Source organism: Cheilinus undulatus, linkage group 23, assembly GCF_018320785.1.
Source record: "Cheilinus undulatus linkage group 23, ASM1832078v1, whole genome shotgun sequence".
Taxonomy (NCBI): domain Eukaryota; kingdom Metazoa; phylum Chordata; class Actinopteri; order Labriformes; family Labridae; genus Cheilinus; species Cheilinus undulatus.
This window is the reverse complement of record NC_054887.1, coordinates 20,400,142-20,425,341: the sequence shown is the minus strand read 5'-3', so window position 1 is coordinate 20,425,341 and position 25,200 is coordinate 20,400,142. Positions and strand designations below refer to the sequence as shown.

The 25,200-nt window shown below is 38.2% G+C and overlaps 1 protein-coding gene across 4 annotated transcripts in view; it reads left to right on the top strand.

Moving 5' to 3' along the window:
• grm8a (glutamate receptor, metabotropic 8a) overlaps positions 1-25,200 on the top strand; it is a 351,812-nt gene that overhangs the window by 285,617 nt on the left and 40,995 nt on the right. For all 4 annotated transcript variants that reach the window (XM_041781265.1, XM_041781266.1, XM_041781267.1 and 1 more), the window contains 2 exons: positions 18,101-18,240; positions 22,627-22,773. In XM_041781265.1, the coding sequence (XP_041637199.1) occupies positions 18,101-18,240; positions 22,627-22,773 (287 nt within the window). The remainder of the gene's footprint in view (positions 1-18,100; positions 18,241-22,626; positions 22,774-25,200) is intronic.

The window sequence follows — 25,200 nt, the reverse complement described above, 5'->3', positions numbered from 1 at the left end:
TAAGGAGCTTCTACATATTGGTGTATTGACCATTGCCGAAACATAAAAATGATTTTGGTAATTACCAATGCTGTTAATTTAGGGCAGCTGTGGCATAAACCTTACTTTGGGTGGTGGTCTAATAAATTTGTTAAGCACTATATATATACTGTATATTGTTTGCTTCAATTACCGTACCGAAAATGTACCAAACCGTGATTTCAAAACCGAGGTACGTACCGAACCCAAATTTTTCTGTACTGTTTAACCCCTAACATTGAGTTTTATTGAAAATAAATGTTATGTCTTTTCATTGCACAAAAATGTTACTTTTCATTTTCACTTGGAGTTACAGGTGCTGATGCATGTTTATGCTGATAGAGCTCTGTCTGTTTTTAGTTTTCATTATTTGTTTTAGGGGTTCCAGACAGGTGTCTCTCCTTGCATTGCATTTATGAAAAGGCCATCTTTATTTGTATAGTAGTTTAACTATTTTGTTATTTAGATTAAATGCCACTCAAGGAGTAACATAAAAATGCAACCCTTACATTGTATAACAGCTTAAACTATAGAAGACATTAAATCAGTTGGGAAAAAAAGATCTCTTGTATAAAAAAAACAAAACAAACAAACAAAAAAAACCTCTGCAAAATGCATAATTAGTATAAAGTTTGTTAAACACAATGTCTCAGTATCCTGACATATACAATCAAAACTCCCACAATCCCTCACTTCCCCTACCCTAAAAACGAGTCCAGCAAAAATGTCTGGGTTTTTTATTTGTTAAACACAAACGGGAGATAAAAACATTCAAAAGGGAGAAAGTCAAAACCCCAGTTTGTTTCAGTTTATTCAAGGTATTGCAATTAAATGTACATTTTGAGCAAAATACTCATATTGGTTGGTCAGAAAAAGTCCAATCCAGTCAGTTGGGACTTTGCTCAGGTATTGACTACTGGAGTGTCAAGAAGAACCGGCTTCTGGAGAGCTGACAGCTGGATGAGCAGTGGATGGAGGTTGAATCAGGAACTTTTGGAGGTTTATGGGATGTTTGCAGTCACATTGATCCTGAGTGTCCAGTCAGGAGGTCACGTAGTGGGGAACAGCCATAAAGAATGAATAGGAAGGGAAGAGAGTTAGTACTTAAAAGCTCTAAATGGACCGGTGTGCTGCACTTATCATAAAATGATACCTACACTTTAAAAAAAAGTGATTTTTTTCACAGTTTAATCAATTTACCCAGTGTGAGGCTAGCTGAGCCCCATGAGTGACCGAGTGATGCTGTGCCGTTCATGAACAAGCATATGCTACGAAACAGCTCTTTAATGTTAGCTGGGGTAGCTAGCTCCCATTTAAGTGCCAGTTTCCTTTCCTCTTTCCTTTGTTGTCATTTAATCCACATTCAAAAAGCCAAACTGGTTTCAAATGAAGAGCAGTTTGGGAGCCAAACTACCAGCTCTACTGAGCCAAACCAAATGATCTGTATCTACAACAACTGAGACCGGAGGTTGATGAGATAATCAATAATGATAATAGCGTGGACTTGTATAGCGCCTTTCATGAGACCCAAGGTCGCTTTGCAGAAGAATAAAAGACAAACACTAAGTTGAGTGTATGTAGTGGGGCAGGTTTAGGAGAGATTGTAGATTGTGGTGAACAGGAGAATGGAGAACAGAAGAACTTGAGGGTTTTTTTAAAAATGTCCAAGGATGGAGCTTTGAGGATGTTTTCAGGTAGGGTGTTCCAGAGGATGGGGGCTGTAGTCCTGAAGGCTCTGTCTCCATAGGTATGAAGTTTAGTTGTGGGAACAGTGAAAAGGCCAATGTTTGAGGACCGGAGGCTCTGGGTCGGGTTGTTTGGGTGAAGGAGGTCAGAGGTACTGAGGGGCAAGGGCATGAAAGGATTTGTGAGTGAGGAGGATGACTTTGTATTTCATTCAGAATCTAACTGTCACGAGGTTCAGGAAAAAACTCAAAAGGGAGGACCCAAATGCAGATAAAACAAAAGGATTTAATTAACAAACAAACAAAAGAACTACTTACAACTTAAACACCGGAATCAAAATCAAAGAAACAAAACAAAATCCACTGGGAGCACGAGGAAGCACGAGGAGTAACAAGCACTGGGAAGACATAAGCAATGAACCGACACAGACACAGGGAGACACAGAGCTTAAATACACAGGGAGTGATTAACAATGGCAGACAGGTGTGGACAATCAGACACAGGTGAAACTGGTGAAGGATAATCAAAGTGGAGGGAAACTCAGGCAGGAAGAAAACTGGAATAACACACAAGGGAAGGCAACTACAAAATAAAACAGGAAACATGGGACCTAACACAAGAAGCACACAAGGACTGAAAACTGAACACAAGAAGCAAAACTACAGAAACACTGAAAACACAGGAGGATACAAAGAACCAAGGAGTGAACTCAAACACAGGGAGTAAAACTAAACATGAGACATAGGAATTAACCAAACATGAAACACAGGGAATAACTAAATACTAGAAACAGGAAAATACTACACAAGAAACACGAGGGCTAAAGAAAACTCCTAATAAACTCCAAACCTAAAACAAGATCAAACTAGAAAACAAGAATTCACAAAGAACCATATGAAAACTCAGAAACATAATAAATCAAAACCTGGATCATGACACTAACTGGGAGCCAGTGGAGGTGGATGAGGGTAGCTGAGGAAGTGTAAGTATGATCAGTTTCATGAGCAAAACCATGATGAAACTGTGCTGAACCCCACTGGACTGCTTTGTGGAAATGGAGCATACACAAGCAGCTTGTCCAGGCTTTAAATGGGATATTTATTTTCCAGTTCTTGCCTGCTGCCGTTTCTCTGTGACTTTTGAGAAACTTCATAATTTGCCTAAATAATTTAACTGAATTGACTTTTTGCTAATGCTTTTCTATGCAGAAATCCCTTTTGGAGAATATACCATAAGCCTTCATGTATGCTTTCGTGAGTGTGGAGCTGTCTATGGTGCTGACCAAATGTGTCTGTTTTGTAAGTCAAGGAATTTAGTAACCAGCGTCATCCATCCCTTTCTGCTGTTTATGTGACATCACAATGCCATGCATGCATACATATGCTGTGGCGAGTTCATTAGTGAGTCAGAGATTCCTGTATGCTGCAGACAGTGGGTGCTTGGCATTCTCTGTGGATGCTCAGACCCTGAAGCATCCATGGAATTTATGCTTATAGCCTAGACAAATTCCCCATGAGGACAGTGAAGTGTATCGTATCGTATCAACAACAACAAATTTGTAATCTTGCTGTTAGATTGAATGATACAAATGAATGGGTGGATAGTATTGACAGAACGACAAACTAGCTGAAAGTCAAGGATAAAATGACTGAAAAACAGGAGAGGACAAAGACCCAGGGCTGGGTGAAAGTAAGAAAATGTCATGAAGCTTTGCATGAGGACTAGATGAATAAAGGGAACTTTAAATGAAAAGGAAAATTTGGACAAAGGCAGAGATGTGCAGACTGTGTTATATCAAACTTCAGCAGGGGCATGACAACCTTGAGAAGAGGGAAAATGAGATAAAACAATGACCAGGCTGATTTGTGTGACATTAAAGAGAAAGATACAGGAGAACAACTTTGAAACTTTCAAATAAAAAAGTGGATGATAGAGGCAAAGTGAAAAATGAGGAGCTTTTAGATGATAACTGTCCTGGGTCAGCTTAACCAAAGGTGAAGATGGAGACAGACTGTCTATATGACAGATGGAGATAGACCATCTTATCTGTCTTATAAAACCTCTGGTGTAATATTTGAAGTCATATTTTCCTGAGTTTATGCACTAGTGTTAAAAATGCTTTAGTATGGTGTCCTTATTTAAATCTGAAACCTTTGAAATTTGATGCACAGTCAAGTCATAACTATTGCACAAAATGATAGACTCTTAACTTTTCAACTCTCTTCTTCAGTCAGATCTCTTTTTTCTTTCTTACTTTGTGTTCCAACAAAAACAGTTTTGGAGCTGCAACTTTAAGTCCCTCTACAGAAATCACATGCTGGGTTATTCTCCATTTCTTTAAATTTTAATGCGAAGCAAAGCAATCGTCTCTTGATTCCAGAATAGTTATTTAACAACTATACAGTGATCTAACATTCAAGACTATTTCTAAGTTATTTCCCTTGTATCTCTATTTAAAAATATAACTTATATAAAATCACATAGAGTATAGATATCTTAATTGGCCATAGTTTCATTCATGGCTTTCATCTTCTCAGTACTAAAATCTGTCACACAGACAGGAACATAACTCCTCAGATCGGCACATAATCTCCTACTTACTACCTGCGGCTCACTTACACACAGCAGGTAGTAAGTAGGAGATTATTGACATCATTTCCAGCCTTGTACAGGTGGTATCACCTTGCCTGCACTGGCAGTGCTCCCTCACATTGATGAGAAGCAATTCAAATCCACTTGCAAAGTCGAGCTGCATACTGGCATACAATTTCAGTGCAGCGAGGGACGGTCTCATCAGTAGTCTTACAACTGCAACCAAAGGCGTACTGTTTACCTTTGCCCTCCTTTTATCACCTTTGAGGGTTGTAGTTGGCTTTTATTACTTAAATGAATGCTGTTCTGAATGGGATCGTTTCCTGAATAAAGTTACAGGTAAGAAAACAGGATTAAAAGCTTTAGATAAAGAACACAAGCAAGGAGAGGACTTGAGAGAGAGAGGCACACCGTAATTTGTAGATGGATAAGACTTTGCATGCTCTCCTCTTGCATGTGTGAGTTCTCTACGGGTACTCCAGCCTTGTCCTACAGACCAAAAACATGCTTGTTTGATTAGTTGGTGGCTATAAATTGCCCACAGGTGTGAGTGTGATCATGAATGTTCACCTGCCTCTTTATTTCAGATCTGTAAATGGCTGGCAACCAGTCCAGGGTCCAGTCAGGTAGGAATATTGCTCATAGACGTGTGCTTTGTATCGTAGTAATGTTTGACAAAACCCTACTGATTCATACGAGACACACTGGGTTAAACTGCCCACAGATTTTGGGAAAATGAACACGTAATAGACCATCCATTTAAGATGAAAAGCTTTTATTCTCTGCTTTCTTTTCATGAGCAAACCATTTGCCATTTGATAAAGATGACTGATTAAAAGCAAAAGCTATGCTGTTTTAAATGAAAACACACTGGAGTTGGCATGCAAACCCTTGATAATACGCCGGCCTATAAAGGCAGTAATACAGGCTAGAAAACAATTATACCAGCTTATTTCATTACCAGGACATACATGCTATAAAGAAAAGAATAAACAGAAGGAACAAGGTGCAAACAGACTGTAAAGGTGACCTGGAGCATAAAAGTAGCAGATGTTTAATAATTAGGATATATATACATAATGCACAATATTATATGAGAAGGATAAGGTGCTAGAAAAGAATAGAAAAGCTAAGTAAATGTGGTTTTCCTCATATTTAAAAAAAATAAAACTTGTAAAACCTGATATTTGAATATTTTTGCCAAGAAAATTGTTGAGAAAAATTTGAGACATTCAACTGTAACAGAAAGTTTCAAGCACACATGATCTTCTGGCTGACTGCATTGTTCAGCCAAAGATAAAACCCATGCTTGCTGTCCGTCCTCCTCTAACCCACTGCCACCTGGTTGGCAACAGTGTTAATTTTGGCAGCTATTTTTAGTCTTAGTTTTAGTCTTTAAATGAAATGCATTTTAGTTTTTCCTTTTAGGTTTTAGTCTAGTTTTAGTCGACATAAAAAGTCCATAAAAAGTCGTCACATTTTAGTCTTTACTTTTAATCCAAGCATTTATTTTCTTACCTGAATCTGGTACCAAATCATGATGGTGTGTTCTATGTACCTTGCCAAACCTGGGGTCCCTGCTTTCTACAGCTGAGAGACACAATAGCCACAGCTCCATTGTTTTTTGACAGATTTACCCACAGTGGAGAAATATCATGGATTTTGAATGTCCGATGAAAACTACATTACATTTTAGTCTAGTTTTAGTCATCTTGACAAAAACTAAACTTAGTTTTAGTCATCACAGATCTATTTTTGTTATAGTCTAGTTTTTGTCATGGAAAAAAGGCTGTCGATGAACATTTTTAGTCATAGTTTTAGTCAACGAAATTAACACTAGCTGGCAAAGGGGACATGTGACTTTCTGGATACCAGAAGTGCACATTTTGTTCAAGGAAAGTTAAAGCTTGAATTGTCAGTATTAGACGCCTCCAAGTCTTATATATATTTTACCTGAGTACAATATGAAATATAGCACTTAATATAGCATTGTCTCCTTGCTACAGAAGCACCCAATAGGCTAATGCTAATGCTAGCAAAAACTGGAATTTGGGTTTAAAACACTACCTTGTTTGTGGGTGACATTCAACCAATCAATGCTTGTGTATAAAGAAACGCCTCATAAGTCCAAGTTTCTCTGCACTCTTGAGGTGACTCAGCTCATTTGACTGAGTCACTGACATTTTTGTTATGTAAGCAAATTCTATTATGTTACTTTCTTTTACTTTAGTGGCTCTCAAACAAACCTTGAATGTATTTAATGACTAAAATGCTTCATAGCCAAACAGGAATTCTGCTATGGACTGTAGCAAACGTCTGCAAAAAGTGTTTAGATGGATTAGGATAAGAACAAAGCAAAGGAGCTGGAGGGAATACTAGTAACAGATACTGTAGATATAAACAAATAGCTGCATTTTGAGTGTGTGTTTGTGCATTTCAAAGATTATATCAAGTTACTTAAAGGTGTATATGAAGTGGGCAAACAGCTGGTAGACTTGTTCTATGCATTTGATTTCATTTTAGACCAGATAACATCCTGAATATCATTTTCTGTTTATCCAGGCTCTCTCTTTCATCTCTTTTCTCTGCCAAGTTTGGTAATACGACTCCATGTTGCTCCTTTTGTTTATTCTTCCTCTCCCTTGCTTTCATTTTCTCCAAATTGTATTTCTATCCTCTGTTCGGCTTGTTTTTGTCTCTTTTGATCAGCTTAATAGTGGCCTGCTCCCCCTGTTTTTATTGAGTTTCCCTGCTCTCCCCTCTCTCTTTCCTCCTATTTTCCCTAAGTGTGCAGTGAATGCAGATCATGACACAGATGGAGGCTCCTTAAATGAGTTTTCTGTAATTAGTGGTGATGCCATATTCAAAGCTTTGTGGTGCTGAGCGAGTGTGTGTTTTATTCATGCCAGTATAAGTTTGCTTGTCTTTGTAAAGAGTGCGTTGTCTCCTTTTAACCTTTCTAAACTATCTCTGTTTTGTTTCTTCTTAGTCTTACTTTTACTAATTATCCAAAGTGCTTCATTTCTATTCACAGTGAAACTCATTTGGATTTGATCCTGTTCTAATATGCATTGTTTCATCATCCTGCTTTGTTTCTCTCAAACAGAATTTCTCCTTAACTGCTCAGACAAGGCATAGTGAGAACAACCAGGGGGGATTTTTTTTAGAGCAGAGGTGTCTAAAGTATACTACCTACATACTGCATCACAACAGCATGGCTTCACAGTAGACAAGTCCAGGTGGACTGGCTGCAGTCCAGACGTCGCTCCAGTAGAAAGACTTGGAGCATCATAAAATTAATCATTGGGCAAAGAAGACCCAGGACTGTTGAGCAGCTAGAAGCCTACATCAGACAAGAATGGGGCAACATTCCTCTCCCAAAACTCCAGCAACTGGTCTTCTCACTCTCCAGATGTTTACAGACTGCTGTTAAAAGAAACGGGGAAGCTACACAATGGTAAACATGGCCCTGTCCATACTTTTTTTTAGATATGTTGCTGCCATCAAATTAAAATGAGCTCATGTTTTTCATGAAATGGTAAAAGTTTCAGTTTCATCATCTGATACATTGTTTATGTCCTATTATGAATATGATATGGGTTTGTGAGCTTTGCAAATGATTGCATTTTTTATTTCCATTTTACACAGCATCCCAACTTTTTTGGGAACTCGGGTTGTATTACACCCTGATGGCTTATGGCAGCAAACAGCACTACCAATAGCATTTCAGGTGTGCCAGTGGTAGCCAGGTCTGACTAGTGCCCCTGAAATCTGATTGGCCTCCCCAAAATCCTTAAAATGATCGGCTATTGGCCTTGTCAGCTGTTAATTTTAAGCATACTCAATCATTCTTATATTATATATATATATATATATATGATATGTTTCCGTGTGTGGCCCTCACTGGAAAAGGTTTCAACACCCTTGTTTTAGAGGGAGGTGTGGCTAGATGCAGAGCTGGGAAAGTTAGAGTGCATTGAGAAAAGAAAGGGACAAAATGGGTAGTTTTTGAGATGGAGAGTGTGGAGATAAAGCCAGAAAGGAGGGGAAGGAGAGGCATGAGATGCTTTGAACAGAGGAGAAAGGGGAAGATGGAGAGGTTGTTGTAAGGATAGTTTTGCAACGAGCTTCGGAAAACACCAACAGACTGCGAAAAAGTCAAATTTATGTGATCGAAAAGGAAAAAAAGCATCTCTTTTTCCAAGCTTGATTCGGTTCTCTCCCTCCGTCATTTCTCATTCTCTTTTTGTATTTCTCCCCCCTGTCTGTCTGCTTCTGTGCTTCTCCCCTGTTAGTGCTATCGATGCATGGCACACAGATGGGAGCCTGTTGGCGAAACACACAGACATGGACACATAGAAATCATGTTTTATTAATGCATGCTGCTCTGTAGTTTTTCTTTCTCCCTGTCACAAACATTAAGTCCCTGATATGAAGTTTAGCGATTCATTCTCAGTGTTCCTAAAGTAAAGGGGGAAACGCTAAGGGCTTTTTAACAGCACTTCTTCTTCTACTTCTCTAGCTCATTACTCTTCCTCTCCATCATCCCTCTTTTTGTCTTCTTTTGTCTCTCTTTTTTCCCCAGCTCTACAGCGAAGTTCCATTTCTCCATCTGCCTCTTTCTATCTCAGTCAGACAGGGAAGCTTTAAGGCCTGTGCTAATTGATATTCTTTCTCCCGCTTCTGCTTTTTCCTCCTTTTTTTCCTGTCAAACTAAAAAAGTTGGGAGCCTTTTCAGCCTTCTTGCTATGTGATATTCACACAGATTCTCCCCTGTTCACCCTCTCTCCTTTTGCTTTTAAGTTGTTTCATGTGTCTCCGCATCTGTCTCAAAGACGGGTTTTGATGTTCCTCCACAGACCTGCTTACTTGTTTTTTACCTCATTTTTTCTGTGTCACTCCTTTTGCTCAATCTTTATTCCCCTCCTTTTGCCTTCTGAGAAAATGCACTTTCATTTTTTGTTCATCTTCTTTTCCCTTCTCTCTGTTTTGCTTCGTATGATTCAGCGGGATTTGACTGACATTTATTTGAACTTAGCGGCACAGCAGCTCATCTTTGTTTTTGTGCAAATATAACTGTTTACATCTCTGATTCTCCTTGTGTTAACATATCATTGTCTGCCTGCCAGGTTCATTAGTTGCAGGGCTTGAAGGCCCCCCCCGTTTATTAGCGGATACATGAATGAAGCAAAAGGTCATAACCTGGGAGTTCCTCTTGAAAATCTAAAGTGAAAGTTGTGAGAGTTGTAGCTTTCTTCTCCTTGTTCTGTTTTATTATTTCTTCCCCAAAGGGAACAGGAAGCTCAGAGTCTGCAGGGAAGCTGGAGAGCTGTGCCTCTGGCAGGCAGGGGAACACTCTTTTGCTCGAGGACACAGCAGAGCTTATGTCTACAGTGCTTTACAGTTGCTAAAAAGCCAAGAAAAACATTTGCTTTCTCTTAAAGGCACAAACATAAACACTTCCTTTTAACCAAAATTATCTGCCAGTGCTCCTGTTGCCTTATCTGAGCAATGAATGCTCCTTTTTCTTTCTGTTTGTGTTTTTCACTCTCAATGCTTAATGCACTAGGACCTCCTGTAGACTAATTAGTCATTTAAAGCTAATTAAAGCTCCATATTTTTGTCATTTCTGTCAGATATTTGTATTAGCTCAAGTCAATGGTCATTGTCTCCTTGCTTCACATTCTAATCACTTTTTCTACCCATTTCTTTGCATAAAGCAGGACCTAAAGCATCCAAAGATACTCCAAAAAATCCCACAGATCTATAATATCGCTCTAAAAGAGGCCAAACAAGGTAACAAATTGAATTCCAGTGAAGTGTTACTATAAATCCGACCTCTGATTTCTGTGTTATTATGGAGCTTGTCAGCTTGCTCTAGGTTACGCAAAAGGAATGAAGACAAGGTGATGATGAAATTTGCATCACAAAAATGTACTTCCACTACTCCTATAAAAGGAGAAAGGTTTTAGTAACTATAGAAGAGACATAAAAATAGGCTGCAAAATATAAAAATAACCATAAACTTAAAAGGGAACTTGTTTGAATATAAGAAAATAAGAGGTTTATCACATGCGTTGTGTTGTAGAGCACAAATCAGGCACAACAGATGCCAGTGTTGGTGTAGCTGAGTGACATGTGGCAGACTACAGCCCAGTTTGAGTCCAGTTATTAAACACGGTAGCTCTGTACACTCACCGCTAAAAGCTGCGCTGAATCAATGATAAAGCACGTGATTTCCTACAAGTTCTTCACAGTACAAATCTGATGCTAAAATGCTATGAATGTTAATGCCTGCATCAGGAAAAGTGGAGTTCTCAGCAGGAGAGAAATTAAACTTAAAACTACAGATGCTGTAAAATGTGCAAAGTGTGTTCTCCTCTGGCTCAGTTCACCCTCCCAATCAACTCTACTGCCCAACATGTTATACCAGCAGGAAAAAACATAATACCATGATATGATATATCAATTTAGGCCATATCGCCCAGCCTCAGTTAGAAATTAATGTTATGACCAAACCCCTTTTTAGGAACCAAAATCCAAATGCAATTTTCAGTTTGACCAATGTCTCATCTGTTAACATAGAGCAGGCGGACCTTCTTACCTGTAACACAGCCAGCTCTCAATATAGGAAGAAGATTCATTCTACAATACCAATCAAATACCCAATTAAGCATAAGAAAGTAGCATCTTATTTTGTGGACTTGGAAAGACAATAAGTGTGTTCATCAATCATGTCTGACTTTGTTTTAAGATATAAATGTGTGACTGAGAGCTGTAAATGCTCTATTTAATATCTTCCCTGCAGTGCATCATGTCTTTTTGACTAACTCAGCATGATCGTCATCACTACAGAATGAGGTGGAGGTTTGTTGCCAGGGTGACCAGTGAATGATTTATTTATCAAGGTTATGCCAACTTCAGTGAGAAGTGTTGAAAATATGTGTTGGATTTGTCACTGCTCCCACCTCTGACACAAACTGCAGTGAGAGAACATGAACACATTCAGCGATGACTGGCAGTGGCTTTTTTTTCTGCCCAGCAGGCGAACCATTCAGCTGTGAATAAATCCTCTTAAAAGTAAAACAATACAAGGGTACATGATTATTTTATGTTTGTTAATTTTGGATGCATTTTAAAAGAAATTAGCACAAACTCTTTGTTGCGTATATTCCCAGCCAAGAGGAGCTTTTCCTAGAGAACAAAATAAACCCTCAAATAATTTCTATTTGGCCAGAAGCCCACCTCTCTGAAACCAAAACATTTATCAGACTTGATGAAGGTTCTGCAGCTACTTGTTTTCCCAACATATTGGCTTTATGCGACCACTGCCTGTCATAGCCATTGTATGCGTGTTTGCAGTAATTGCTGCTGCTTTTAAAATAGGGCCGTCTTTATCTACCTTTCTCGGAAATTGCCAACAAATGGTAAAAAACACTATGAGATTGAATAATCATTTTCTAGTCAAGGTTAACGCTACTTTCAGAGACTGCAGCCTGCTTTTTTCTGTGCATAATTTAAAGTGCCTGTCAGCATGTCTCCGCTCCAAACAACTGCTTTAGATGCTGGATGCTTAGCTAGCTTTACAAAAGCATAACTGGTAGGAATGGGGGGCAATGAATAAAAGTCACTTAACAGGGCATGAAAGGGGAAAAACAAATCTTTTCTCTCACATGCAAGTGTTTGGTAGTAGCCTTCTGAATGGCTTAATTACTTTGGCCTCATCTGTTTTCATTTGTTCTTTTTATTTATTTTTCCCCTTTATTTACAGTCCAATATTTGCTCTGATAAGGGTTTGGAGAAGGGAAATTAAAGAAGGTAGTGGTTTAAGAGAAAACAGACCAAGGCAGATTGAGATGGATTGATAAAACAGGGCCTATGGGGTCAATGAAAAATTTAGTAAGTAAACAAAGGAGAGGAGAAAACAGAAAGAGGACAAAAGTGAAGAAAAAAGTTAGCTTGAAAGAGGCAAGAGAAGGCAAAGAATAAAAATGGAAGCAAAGGAAAAAATGAAGAGAGATCATGGTACAATTGCAGCTGAGATTGCCAAAAGAAAATGGACATTGTGAAGAATGAAGGAAGCAAAAATGAGAAAGAAGAAGTGAAGGGCATTGAGTTGTTGTTTTCAGTCAGAGGAACTTGAATATATCCCATGCCCAATATTGCGTACTGAGTTGGGGAAAACAGAAAAACCAATTTTTGTTTCATCGGTACAACATATCTGCAGGAAAAAAAAAAACCAAAAAACTCTTGAAGACAACAGAAGAGAGTGAAGGGCTGGGAGAGAGGAGAAAGGGAAAATGAATTGCAAAGAAAACAATTTGGGGAGGGTTTTTTAAATATGCTATCTCTACTATTGTACAGTACTTTGTTGGCAGGTTTTTATGGTGCCACTTGTTGGTCATTTGGCACTTAGTATTTTCATTTTCACTCAGTGTAAGGCTTGACTTGTCTGGTTGATTTTATAAGTGTTTTCATGCTTTTCAGGGGAATAATGATTGCAGTATGGCCTAAAATGTATATTACAGTATCTCTTGCCCTTTGTGATAGTGGTAATATGGTTTTACAGAGATAATACGTTTTAATGCTTATTCAGAAGTTACAACCCCATTTCTCCCCTTAAAACAAACCTGTGATGGCATACTCAACTCATGTCTGAGCATAAGATCAAAGAAAATTATCCAATAAGTCTGTGCATACTTTTTTGTAACCACAGCTGTAGTTTTAAGTTTCATTTCTCTCCTGCTGAGATAAATCATGTAAGCTTTCACAATAAAAACACTTAACAATATGACACCTGCTTGATGACTTTTATTGGGAAGAACTAGCAAAGGATGAGTATCGAAATCTGGTTCTGACATGGTATGGGACCAGATTACAACACAGATATCGATACCTCATTTCAATACCCTGCCACCCCAAATGAAGGGAAGAAAAACATTATGGAATTTGTGGGATTTATGCGTTAAGTTACACGGGTTTTCTTTTCCTACCTCATATTCGACTGGCATCTTACAAAAAGTACTGATTTAACACCAGTGTCAGAAAACAAAAAAAAACAATACCCAAACTTAGAAATAGTATGTTTATCATTGATTTAACATAGTTTTAGCAGGGTTGCCAATTGTGCACAGAGCTGCCGTGCTTACAGCTGCTTCTCCAACCTTGTTTACAACCACAGCCAGCAAGTCATGAGTTGAAACATACCTTTAAACGGTCTTTCCTTCAAGAACACTGGTCATACATTTAACCATTTTATTGCAAAATGGATATACACTTTCATTTGAAGGAGAAGGCTCTGTTCAAAATATGCTTCCTTGGTTAGATGTGTGCTCTGACCTTCCAGGGAGTGCATGCTTAAAGACACTCATCTGAAAAGATACTGTGATGTTAATCTGTGTTGAATACTATAAAATTAGTTCAAAGCAATTAATCCATAGTAGTATGAATTTGAATTTAGGTACAACTGCATTATGCTATAAAGGAGGAGGCTGGGGGGGAGGAGGTTAAACTGCCAGCAGCAGCAGCCTGATGCATCAGCATCCATCAGCAGGGATTAGTGAGAAGTACGTCACACGTCATGTATCCCTCTGCTATGCTAACAGTGGTATGCACTGGTAATCCATCACAATGCATTCATCAAGGTGTTACCTTTATATTAATGGCTTTTTAAAAGCTGTGTGTGATTGCTTTAAAAACAGTGCTGACGTAAGGGCGCTGTTGAATCAGGGAGAGAAATGATAGAGGGGATTAAGTTGTTTGGCAAAATCCTCTGAATGAACTAAATGTGACTGATACAACAGCTGGGCTTGTTGCAAATAACTGAACACATGAGAGCAGCTTGTTCTGAATGCACAGGAATACACAAACATATGAATCACAAAATTGAGATTGGGAGTTTTTTTTAAAACTAGTCATACAGAATTAATGCATACCTCATATGAACTCCATAAATAAAGTATTGTGCGTTAAAGTATTGCCTAGGCAGCACATAAATAACTCTCTTTAAACAGTTGCTGTACCGGTTTGAATAAGTTTCCATGGAAGTCTTTGAATCACTAATTGTGCCTCCTCCTCCTGCTGTGCTGCACTGTGAGTAGCTGAAAGACCTAATTGCAGGTTGTTACCTCCTATTTGGTATTTGGTAATTACAGGCAAGGTTAGACTAAGACTTCATTTGTGTGTAAAGGTGTGTGTGTTTGCTTGACCATTATAGCAGTAGGAACAATAGGTACAGCTGGACTAGTTCTGGCAGACTGGACCTCATTCATAACCTATGGAAACAATGGGAGATTGAGACCTCTGCTTTTGTCTCTCTATTGATTAGGTTTTCTTCCATTTATCTCTCTCACTCTCTTTCCCTCAATAGTGGCTCAGTTTCTCTATCTTCCCTTGATGTATTTGAATTTCTTTCTCTTTCTCTTCTGTCTTTTTTTTCTCTTCCCTTTTGTGTAAATACCCCTTTGCTGTTTTGCATATTTTTTTCCCTACCTGCCCAACTCTTTTGGACCTTTTTTCCTTTTTGTCCGTCTTTCAGTTTATCTGCTTTCAGACACTTAAATTTATTTCTGGTATTATTTTTCAGTTTCAGGCATGAGTAATGTCTTATCTGTTTGCCTGACATCTGCTTTTGTCTGCCTGTTTTCTCATCCTCTAAGTCATTTTCCAGTCTTTATCTGAACACTCTGTCTTTATCTTTCTGTCTTATTTTCTCTCAAACAGGTAACTGCTTTTATACACCCTCAGCATCATTGCACTGTTTCAGTGACTTATAGAACATGGGTGGAATTTCCATATTGCAGTGCTCAATGTAATTGGATTTCTTTCATGCTATGCCAGATCCAGAAATGTGGTTTGATTGCATTGCTACATAAAAGATGGGAAGAGGAGAAGTTAAGCCTTGTTGGTGATGAGAAAACTAAACCTTACAGAACACATAAACTCAACCGTGCATGTGCATTTTCAATCACAGCAGCTTGCAGCACAAGCACCCATACTATGCACATGCTAGTACTATAAAACACAGCTTAGTTTAAAGGCAAAATATGGCAGCACATTTGCCTTAAGGATTTGCTTCATTACATATCCATTAAGCATGTAATTGCTATAATAAATTGCCATAAATGGGTAGAGAGATTTGGGTTGGTCTCTCTGGCACGATAATTGACTGGTTTAGTTTAATACTATCCGACAGAAAATTCTTTGTAAGTTTTGGCATTTTCGGATTTTGAATATGGCGCTCTACAGGGAAGAGTTCTTGGACCTTTCGTGTTTCTCTTTATATGCATCTTCATAATCAATAGCCATCATAATGTAAAATTTCATTGCTATGCTGATGATACACAACTTTATATCTCGGTGTCACCTGACCACTGTGCTTTAAGTTTACTTTTTAACTGTCTTAATCATATGAACAGTGGGATGGATACAAACTTTCTAAGTTTAAATGAGCGCTTAACAGAAATTCTGCTTGTTGGCCAAATAAAAGGAAGGGCAACGCCACTTACACAGTGAGTGTATGACATCACGTCCTGTTTTCCTGCTACTACTGTGCTGCTCTTTCTCATTTCTCATGCTGATAGATCTTGGGCTAAATTATTTTTTTACTTGATTTTTATGATCATGCAGTTTTCCTTTTGCCACATTAAGTGCATTTTGTAAGTCCTAGTAAATGTATATTGGTTCCAAATATTGGTTATTGGTCTTATGAACTACTTATAATCCAAAAGCCAAAATTGGTTGACCCCTACTTTTACTGGTCTCTCGCACAGCTCACTCAAAAAGATGCAGTTAATGCAAAAGGCAGCAGCCAGGATTTTAACCAACACAAAGACAAGCCCACTTTGAGAACCACTGAGCTAGCCTATCATAATAAAGGCAAAAAAGCCCAAAAAATAATCCCTAAAGAAAGACATTGGGGGATTAATGTATCAGCAGATATGAACATGTCTGCCGATATCTAATGCTGGTATTTTGGCTATAAAATTCTGCCTACATCAGCTGTAAATATTTGCCCTACAAACAAATAGGTTTGTAGTATTTCTAGGTTGGACCAAAAGACCTACGTCAGCTGGAGTCTTTCTCTGTTTTCCTCATCATTTTTTTACTTTTTAAAGTGTGTTTTAAGGGCTGAAATGTGTTAATTTGTTCTTACTAAAAGTTTGAATTTTGTGTTTTAAGAACTGAAGTTTTAGATCGACATACATACTGACATATCGGTATTGGCTAAATTTGATTTGTCAATATCGGCACATCTGACATCGGCAAATATCCAATATTGTGCATCCCTAGAATTGATTTAAATCCCTGTAGTCATCTCCAAAGCCTTAAATAATTTATCCCCCTCATACATCACTGACTGCCTTTGTTTTATATTTAATTTTCCAAATTGAATGATCAGATCTTCCAGTGCCTTTCTTTTAGAAGTCTCCAAACTCTACTGAGGCTACTTTAGCTTTTATGGCCCTAAACTGTGGGGAAGCCTCTCTCATGATTTCAGGACAGCAGACTCACTTTGAGAAGAAAGAAAGAAAGAAGAAACTCCAGACATATATTTGCATTCTGGCTTTAAATTCTATCTTATTATTTTGTTTTTTGATTTTTGTTTTGTTATTTTTTTTATTACATTTTATAAATGCTTTTTAAAAAAAATTTAAGTTTATTTGAACTGTAAATTCTATGATCTCATGTTGTTAAGCACTTTGGGCAGCATTTTGTTTGAAAAGTGCCATAAAAGATAAACAGAATGCACATATTAGTATCTGAACTAACTCATTAAGTCTCTTCAAGTCACTGAACATTTTGGTCATTTATGATTATTTTATGTTTATTTTAGCTGTGTTTATTAGTGGTTATTAGTCTGATTGGGGAATCATAGCATTCAGCAGTGTGTTATTTTGTGCAGCAGTGCCTAGAGAGAAAACCAATCAAAGACACCAAATGGCTAATTCTTTTTGTACAAATCTAGGGAAAAGTCTCAAGTAAATCATGCTGCAGCCTCTTTTTCTGTGGCAAGAAATTAAAAAGTACATAAGGAGAAAACAGCAGAGACAATGTGGTTCCATTAAAGAAGCACACATGGAGCAAATATGCTAAAGATGCTAAACTGAACACAGTTTGGGCTTCAACCGTTCTTGAAAACTGTTAAATCAAAAAGAAAATATCAACAGGCTCTTGCAGAGAGAAAACCATCATAGGATGTGCTTTTATTCATGCAGTCCCATTTACGAACAGCCAAGAGGGCAAGTTCTGAGGAGACTTCAAAGTGCTATGGATTAGGTTTCAACAGCAGAATCAAAGAGGCTATTTTCTAAGCAGCTAAATCACTAAAGTCAAGTCAATATTTTATTACAAATTTCTGTCATAAGCAGCCATGCCATTGGAGGCTATATTTGACTTTATAGTATTGCATCGCCCTGTTGGGTTTATTTCCAATTGTGTGTACTTTTTCTGTCTTTCTAGATTAACTGGTCTGTAGTTTTGTCTTCTACTTTGCTACATTTTACCTTATTATTCCCAGAAGATTACATTCGTATAAGCTGTCTTTAGTCTTCTTAACAGTTTTCACAAAGGTCTCTACAACCTCTTTTGCCACACAGACAGTACAACTAAAGAAAGTTACTCAAACCTACAGGCTTTTTTTGTTCTGGGAAATTGCAATCTTTATTTATTCATTTTTCCTTTATTACTTTAGAGGGTCAGTCATTCCTGTGATGAGCAGTAAAACATCAACATTTGAGCAGAAATAAATGAAGAATAGTGTCAGAACAAACAACTAAAGGAAACCTTTCTCTCTGTTTTCCAGGAAGTGCCGGTACACCTGTGGTTTTCAATGAGAATGGGGATGCTCCGGGACGGTATGATATTTTTCAATACCAGATCACCAACAGATCAATAGCAGAGTACAGAGTCATTGGCTCTTGGACCAACAAACTACACCTGAAGGTATGTCAAAGTGTTGTTGTTTTCTTCTTCTTCTTACACATGTAGCACCAAGTAAGAATAGAAAAAAAAAAACAGGAAATACATAAAAATGAAACAAGATCTGCCTAAATGAATCTGGATGTTTCTTTTATTTCCTGCTATTTTTGGCAAAAGAATAGAACCAATAAAATCTAATCAACAGAAGTGCTAATCATAATGTATATTTAATATATATTTAACTCTGTGACTGTTGGGTGGTCATCATGGTGACTCTGACTGTTGAGTGGTCATTAGCTAATACATATACCTCTCCACATGACTGCATATAAAGCCTCCTTTGTATTTGTAGCTGCAAAAGACATTGGCTTTTTAAAAGGAAAAATTTCTTTCACAATAATCTAGCATGTTCCTTGGGCTGATTGGTTTATTGAATCTTCTGAGCCATTGCAGAGCAAATGTCTCTAAAGGGAAAGTTCAACAACACTCCAAGCAAACAGCACTTTTTCTGAGTAATTGCTTTCGTTCTGAGGCAAAACTTTGATGAAATCAAACATTTTTCCTAGAAAGTGTGGATGTCATTTTCTTTCTGAATTTTGAGTGCTGTTGAAGGATACACTCAAGCTGACACACACCAACACTAGGTCCGACCTAAACACTTCTAAGACTTGTTAACGCTGGAGTGTACACCTGAATAGCAAAACCATCCACAGGAGGAACAAAACTTCTGATCTAACGCACAAGAAAACTAAATTTTGTTATCATTGTGTCAGTCCCTGACTTACACACGTAAGTGCACAAAATCCTCAGTCACACCAGAGCACTTCACTTGGTGTTATAAATCCACCCAGGACTTCATTAGAAAGGGCCAGATGACAGATGAGAAGACTAATAGACACCAAGCGCTCCCTGCCTGATGGACAGCCTGGCTGACTAAAAGAGAGAGAGAGAGAGGGAGAGAAGGAAAGAGAGAGAGAGAGAGAGAGAGAGAAGGAGGGAGGGGATGAAGCAACACAAAGGAGGACACATAGTGAAGACACACATGACTGGCCACTTTGTGGTAACAGTTGACAAATTAACAGATGTGTGAGATTTGTTTAACAATCCAGCTGGGTTTGAAGGCTCAGTGGCAGATGTAGTGATAGGGGCTAAAACTTTTCATCATCAACAAACTTTTTAAAACACATTAGTTCCACTCTACAAGTAGCAGTCAAGACAGTGAGCTTAATGATAAATGCTGTGTGGACGTATCCACAGTTACCAATTCACATTTAGTGGAGGGCTGGCCATCCTTCATGAGAGTGAGTTTGCAATGAACCCTGGTTAAGTCCCACTGTGTGAATTCATTCAGACTCACTGGAAGTGCATAACTTGCCATTGTGAAGTCCACATTTGAGCTCTCCTATACTTAATGATTTTGCATTAGGTCGGCACTAACGGCTCGCCTGCACAGTGAGAACGTGCCTCTAACTTCATCAGTCTGTGATTGTGGTGTTTGGGATTCAGCCTAGGTCTGCCTCAGCTTTATCTCTTTGCCTGGCAGAGTCAGCAGGGGCAATTTAAGAATCAGAACTTCAGGGGTGCTTATCTCCTGAAGACATTATGAAATTAAGACATCTTTGCATATCAGTACACTTGTTTTTCAAGGGCTGCATGGCTGTGCAGGGTTAGCGCTGTGGGAATGTAAGCAACATCAACCAGTCAAATAACTGCATTCTAAAAAAATGATAAGAAAGAGGATCTGGTAATTTTCAAGAAGTTTAGAGACTTGTTAATTTATGAGAAAAAAAGTATAGTTGTATATATAAGTGGACCAAATCTTGGAATATTTCAGATTATAAATTCAAAAATCTCACGACTGTTTTCAGTTTGGTTTCCTGGAAATTTTTGCCTGTAAAAAGTTTTCAATTTATGATTTTAAACACTTGAACATTTTTGAGTTTCAACGTCAAAATTCAAGTTTTTATAAACTTGAAAACTTAAAGTTTTTGTTGTAAATATACAACTTTAATATCCCTGAAATGTCTTTCTTCCCAAAATTGCTTTAAAATGAACAGATCCTCTTATTTTTTACTTTTAGGGTGGCCCTAATATGCTGTTGTACAATATATCTAATTATGATTTATTTTAATCTAAAAAAAACCCAACAGTGTATGTATGTACATCTAATTTGGACAAGGTCACAGCAGAGAGGGTCTTGTACCCCTCCTGAAATCTGGGGTCCCCTGTAGGGGTGCCTGGACCCCAGGTTGGGAACCACTGGTCTAAACCAACTGTGGAAAGAGAGAGGGGATTCCATTTTTGAAGCTACTCTCAAAATTGCAGTTGTGAATTAAAAACATATTTACCAAATACCAGTCAGAAAAAAATGTAAATTGTCATTTTTGAGGGTTGCTGAGATAAAATTAGGGGCTGCCTCAGCACACCTAAAAAGTGTCTTTAACCTCATATCCAATGTGGCACCCATTTATGGGCTTTAAAACACCTTTTAAGAAACCTATCTGTGATGCCAGTCACTGACACTGGGTTTGTGTGACAGTCTGTTCATTTTTAATTCAGCATTGATAGTTTTTGTAGTTTTTTACCAATCAGGAAGCCGTGAAATTACCACTGTGTCAGATTCTTGGTAGTAATACAGCCTTAGAGTTAGAAGAAAACAGTACAATATCATACCGTCCTCCTAGATGAGTTTAGCGTGACACCACAACAAGTAGTCCTCGCAGTTGCTGCAAGGATATTGAGGGGAGGGGAAAGCGAAACTGCAGGGTGATAATTGGCCACTTAGTCTGCCATTGTTCCCAGTTTCACCCATTGAGATGGACAATAACAAACACCGCATGGCTCAAACGCCACCCCCCTCAGCATGTATACAGCTGTTTCTAGTTATCACCTTTAACAACAAGCCTCAAGATGAACCCTGCAGCGAAGAAAAGTAGAAGAGACATGAAGAAGCAGCAAGAATTATCAACAGACTTCGGACAACTTCAAGATCACTCGACAGTGAAAGTTTGACGAAGGAGGATTTCCTATGGGAATATTCTGATGAGCGTCACCAGTTCGATTCAGAAGCTTGGTTTGGGTGGACTTTATGTAAATGTGGCCCTGTTGTTCACGCCCATTACCTGGCCTGCCGTAAGGTAGGAGAAGTTCTGAAACTTTGAGCGTGGTTTTCTCAGAAGAAGCAGGAACTGGAAGTTAACATTCAAATGAGCATATCTTTGTAAAATATGCTCAGATTAAGGTTTATGATACACCAGTAGAAAGCTTGGAATCTACGCTTTCACAATGTGTAAAAAACTCAAAAATGAACTCGGACGACTTGCAGGAGTTTTCACCAGCTTTGGTCACAAATATTTACAATATTTATGTAGTTTAAGGTTGTCCTTAAAGTTGGATATCTGCATGTAAAATCCTTCAAGAACTCTTTAAGCTGTGATAAATAAGTGAAAAACACTGAACAAAGAAAAACAGGCTAAAATAAAATGCTTTCAGAAGTGTCAGAAAAATAATATGCACACAATCACACAGAATATTTCTCCTGACAGATATATTTGCAACAATAAAATGTTAACAGCTAGTAACCCAATATTGATGCGTAAATGCCTGAGGTGTGTGTGTGTTTCTTTGTGTGTCAATGATCAAATCAAGTCCATTCTCTCAGTCCCTGATGGGTTTTTCCTGCTAACTAGTTTTCGTTGGACTGGTACACTATGTGCCTGTTTAAAACCGTAATGCCCCATTTTCCTCCACACCCTCGGCAACAGCTGAACCTCAGGGACTCGGTGTAATGACAGAGTTACAAACATTCACACACATTACGACAAATTAAAACGCACACTCAAGAACTCAGACATACGGAAAGCTCAGGGATTCACTACAATGCCAGCGTGACATGAGCACAAACAAACAAAACACACATGGTAGAACATATGCACACACTGACAAACATGGTTTTACACGCACGCACGCACACACACACACCCCCACACACCCACCCCCACATACACACACACACACACACACACACACACACACACAGAAGGAAATGCAGATGGCCTATTTGTGCCAGATCTGATTATGGTCTGATTGCTGGCTTCCAGACTAGCTGGTTTTAGGTTTGTGCCCGGCAGGCCTCAGGAAAACGATCAGAGGATCTGCTTGTGCTAATTGCTCTCCAAGTTGCCCTGCAGACACTCTTTCTGCAGGTACACAGAGGAAACTGACTGTTAAAGGACTGTTCACACAAAGTAATGTGAGCCTCAACAGATGGCTGCCAATCTTGGAGTTTAATAATAAACCAAATGAAGAGGAAAGTTGTGTTTCACTACAGGACAAACAAATCAATCTTTCGTTGCATTGAAGATAAAACTATGAACAGTTTTCTTTGTCTAATTTTCTCTTTTTCAACAGGTGGAGGCTATGCGTTGGAAAACAGGAGACCCATCACTCCCACCCTCTGTATGCAGCATCCCATGCCGAACAGGCGAAAGGAAGAAAGTTGTCAAAGGGGTGCCGTGTTGCTGGCACTGCGAGCGCTGTGAGGGGTACCACTTTCAGGTAGGCATTTGTAAAACTACAGGACACCACTGTCTGCTGTTGCCCTTATTGTGGAAGCCATCGCTGGTTCATTATTTATTTTTCCCAGCGTGTGACAATAGATTGCCAAGGGGTGCGAGAATAACTGACAATACAACATGATAAGATGCAATGCGATGTGATGCCATGCAATGCTATATGGCACGGTATGATATGATATGATATAATACGATGCAAAAAGATACTATACATTCAATATACATTCTTAACGTACAGTGTGACATGCAAACCAAAGGCAACACATTAAAACATTACATTCCTAAAAACAGAGTAAAAATTTCTAATACAATAAAAGACTGGATAAAAAGATATATTTAAAATACTTTCTGCAAATATGCCTAGAATGTGTATGATAACAGGTATTGTAAGGGGAATGTTCATGGTTTATTTAAAATGATTATGGCAGTAGGGATAAATGAATTGAGGTAACTGCTTTGCTTGCCTATGGGGGACTTTATAGTGATGACATGATGGTAAAAGCTGAAAAGATTCATGTAGTGGATGTGTGGGAGCTGTGATGTGGTTGGCTTTCCTTTTAACTGCTTGGGTATAGAGTTCTGACAACTGAGATTGAGTTTCCTCAGTTATTTTACTTGCTTGGTTAATGATCTGGGAAAGCTTTGATTTGTTTTTAACTGAAATGAAACTGAACCAGGGTGTTATGTTGAAAGAGAGCACTGATTCAGTGATTTGTAAACAGTTGTTAAAATGTCCTTCTTGATAATGAATCCCCTTATTTTCCTCAGCAGGTAAAGGCGTTGTGCCTTTTTATACACTGAGTCTATGATGGAATCACATAGGATATGATAAATTATAATACACTATGATGCAATTTGATATGAAATAATACAATGACATTCTATACAATGTGATATCATAGGATAAGATAGGATACAATGGGATAAAATATGACAGGCTATAATACAATGCAATACCATATAATACAATACAATAAAATGCAATATGATATGGTAACATAGGATAGGATAGGGAAGGATATGATAGGATACAGTACAACAGGCAATAGGATGTAGTTCAATACAGTGCAATAGAATAGGAAGGATAGGACATGATATGATATGATATGCTATCACATGATGCAATGTGACAGGATAGGAAATGATGTGATGGGATACAATAGGTTACAACAGGATATGATACTGTACCTATACCAACAATATGATACAATATGATACAAAAAGATGTGATAAAATACGATATAATACAATATAATACAGTGATGTGATACAGTATGATATGATATGATATGATACGATATGATAGGCTACAATGAGATGGGATACAATGGAATACAATAGGTTACGATACAATATAGTAAGATAAGATACAATATGATAGGATACAGTATTAAAGGATACATATGATTGATAATGATATCCTTGAGCCACTATTTTGCCACTTTAATCATTGCTGCATTGGCCAGCATGTGGTTCTCAGAGTGCAATGATGATGTTAAACACTTGCTTTTCAGGGTAACAAACAAGAGACAGCAAACTTCCCGTAAACATTTTTTACTTTTGTTGCAAAGATTGTTTTGTACTAGAAAATAGTAAAAAATGGTTTCTAGTGGGGCTCAATAAACCTTACATTCTTTTTATAAAACCATGGAAATAAACACTGATGACTTTTTCCATCATTATAAAAAGTCAGTTTTCCATAAGACTTGTTTAGATAAACCCACACAAGGAAAGGGCTGACTGGCTTGTTAAATGATTAAAGTTTTTGTAGTTCATGCAGGACACCAAAGTCATATGCCCTGCTGCAATCAGCTGACAGCCAGCTGGTTTTAATTACTGCCCCTATCTTCTCCATTTAAACATGACCTCCTTCTCAATGATCTCTGTTTCATCAACCTTGATGACACCACACTGCTACTGACAAAGCATCACCTCCTCCACCCCAGCTGCCTCCCTTTAAGCCTAAAGCTTTTGTGGCACCCTCATAATTTCATGCTACTCCAGAGTATGTTGCTGCTGAACTAAACTTCACTGTATTTGACGTCCATTGTGATGTCAATCTATAAGGTGTTTTTCTAGCTAGGCACTCCTAGGAAAGTCAAAGCATGCTGCTTGACTAATCCAGGGAGCATCTTTTGAGCAGAGCCTTCACTGCCACACAAAACTGTAAACTGGGAAGAGTGTCCTGACTGAGATTTCTGTTGGTAAAAATGAAGACTTGTGTATAATCCATAACCTCTTTTGAACTCCCTGCAACTGCTTAACAATCCAGATATTCAACTCGTAAAATGCTTTCACAGTGAATAACCTGGAGTATTTCTGTGGTAAAAGCTAATATGAAGTTGTAAGCATGTTTTTCCTGCATGCATTAGCTTTCAGCACTTCTCTATGCATAGTTATGCAGTTACTA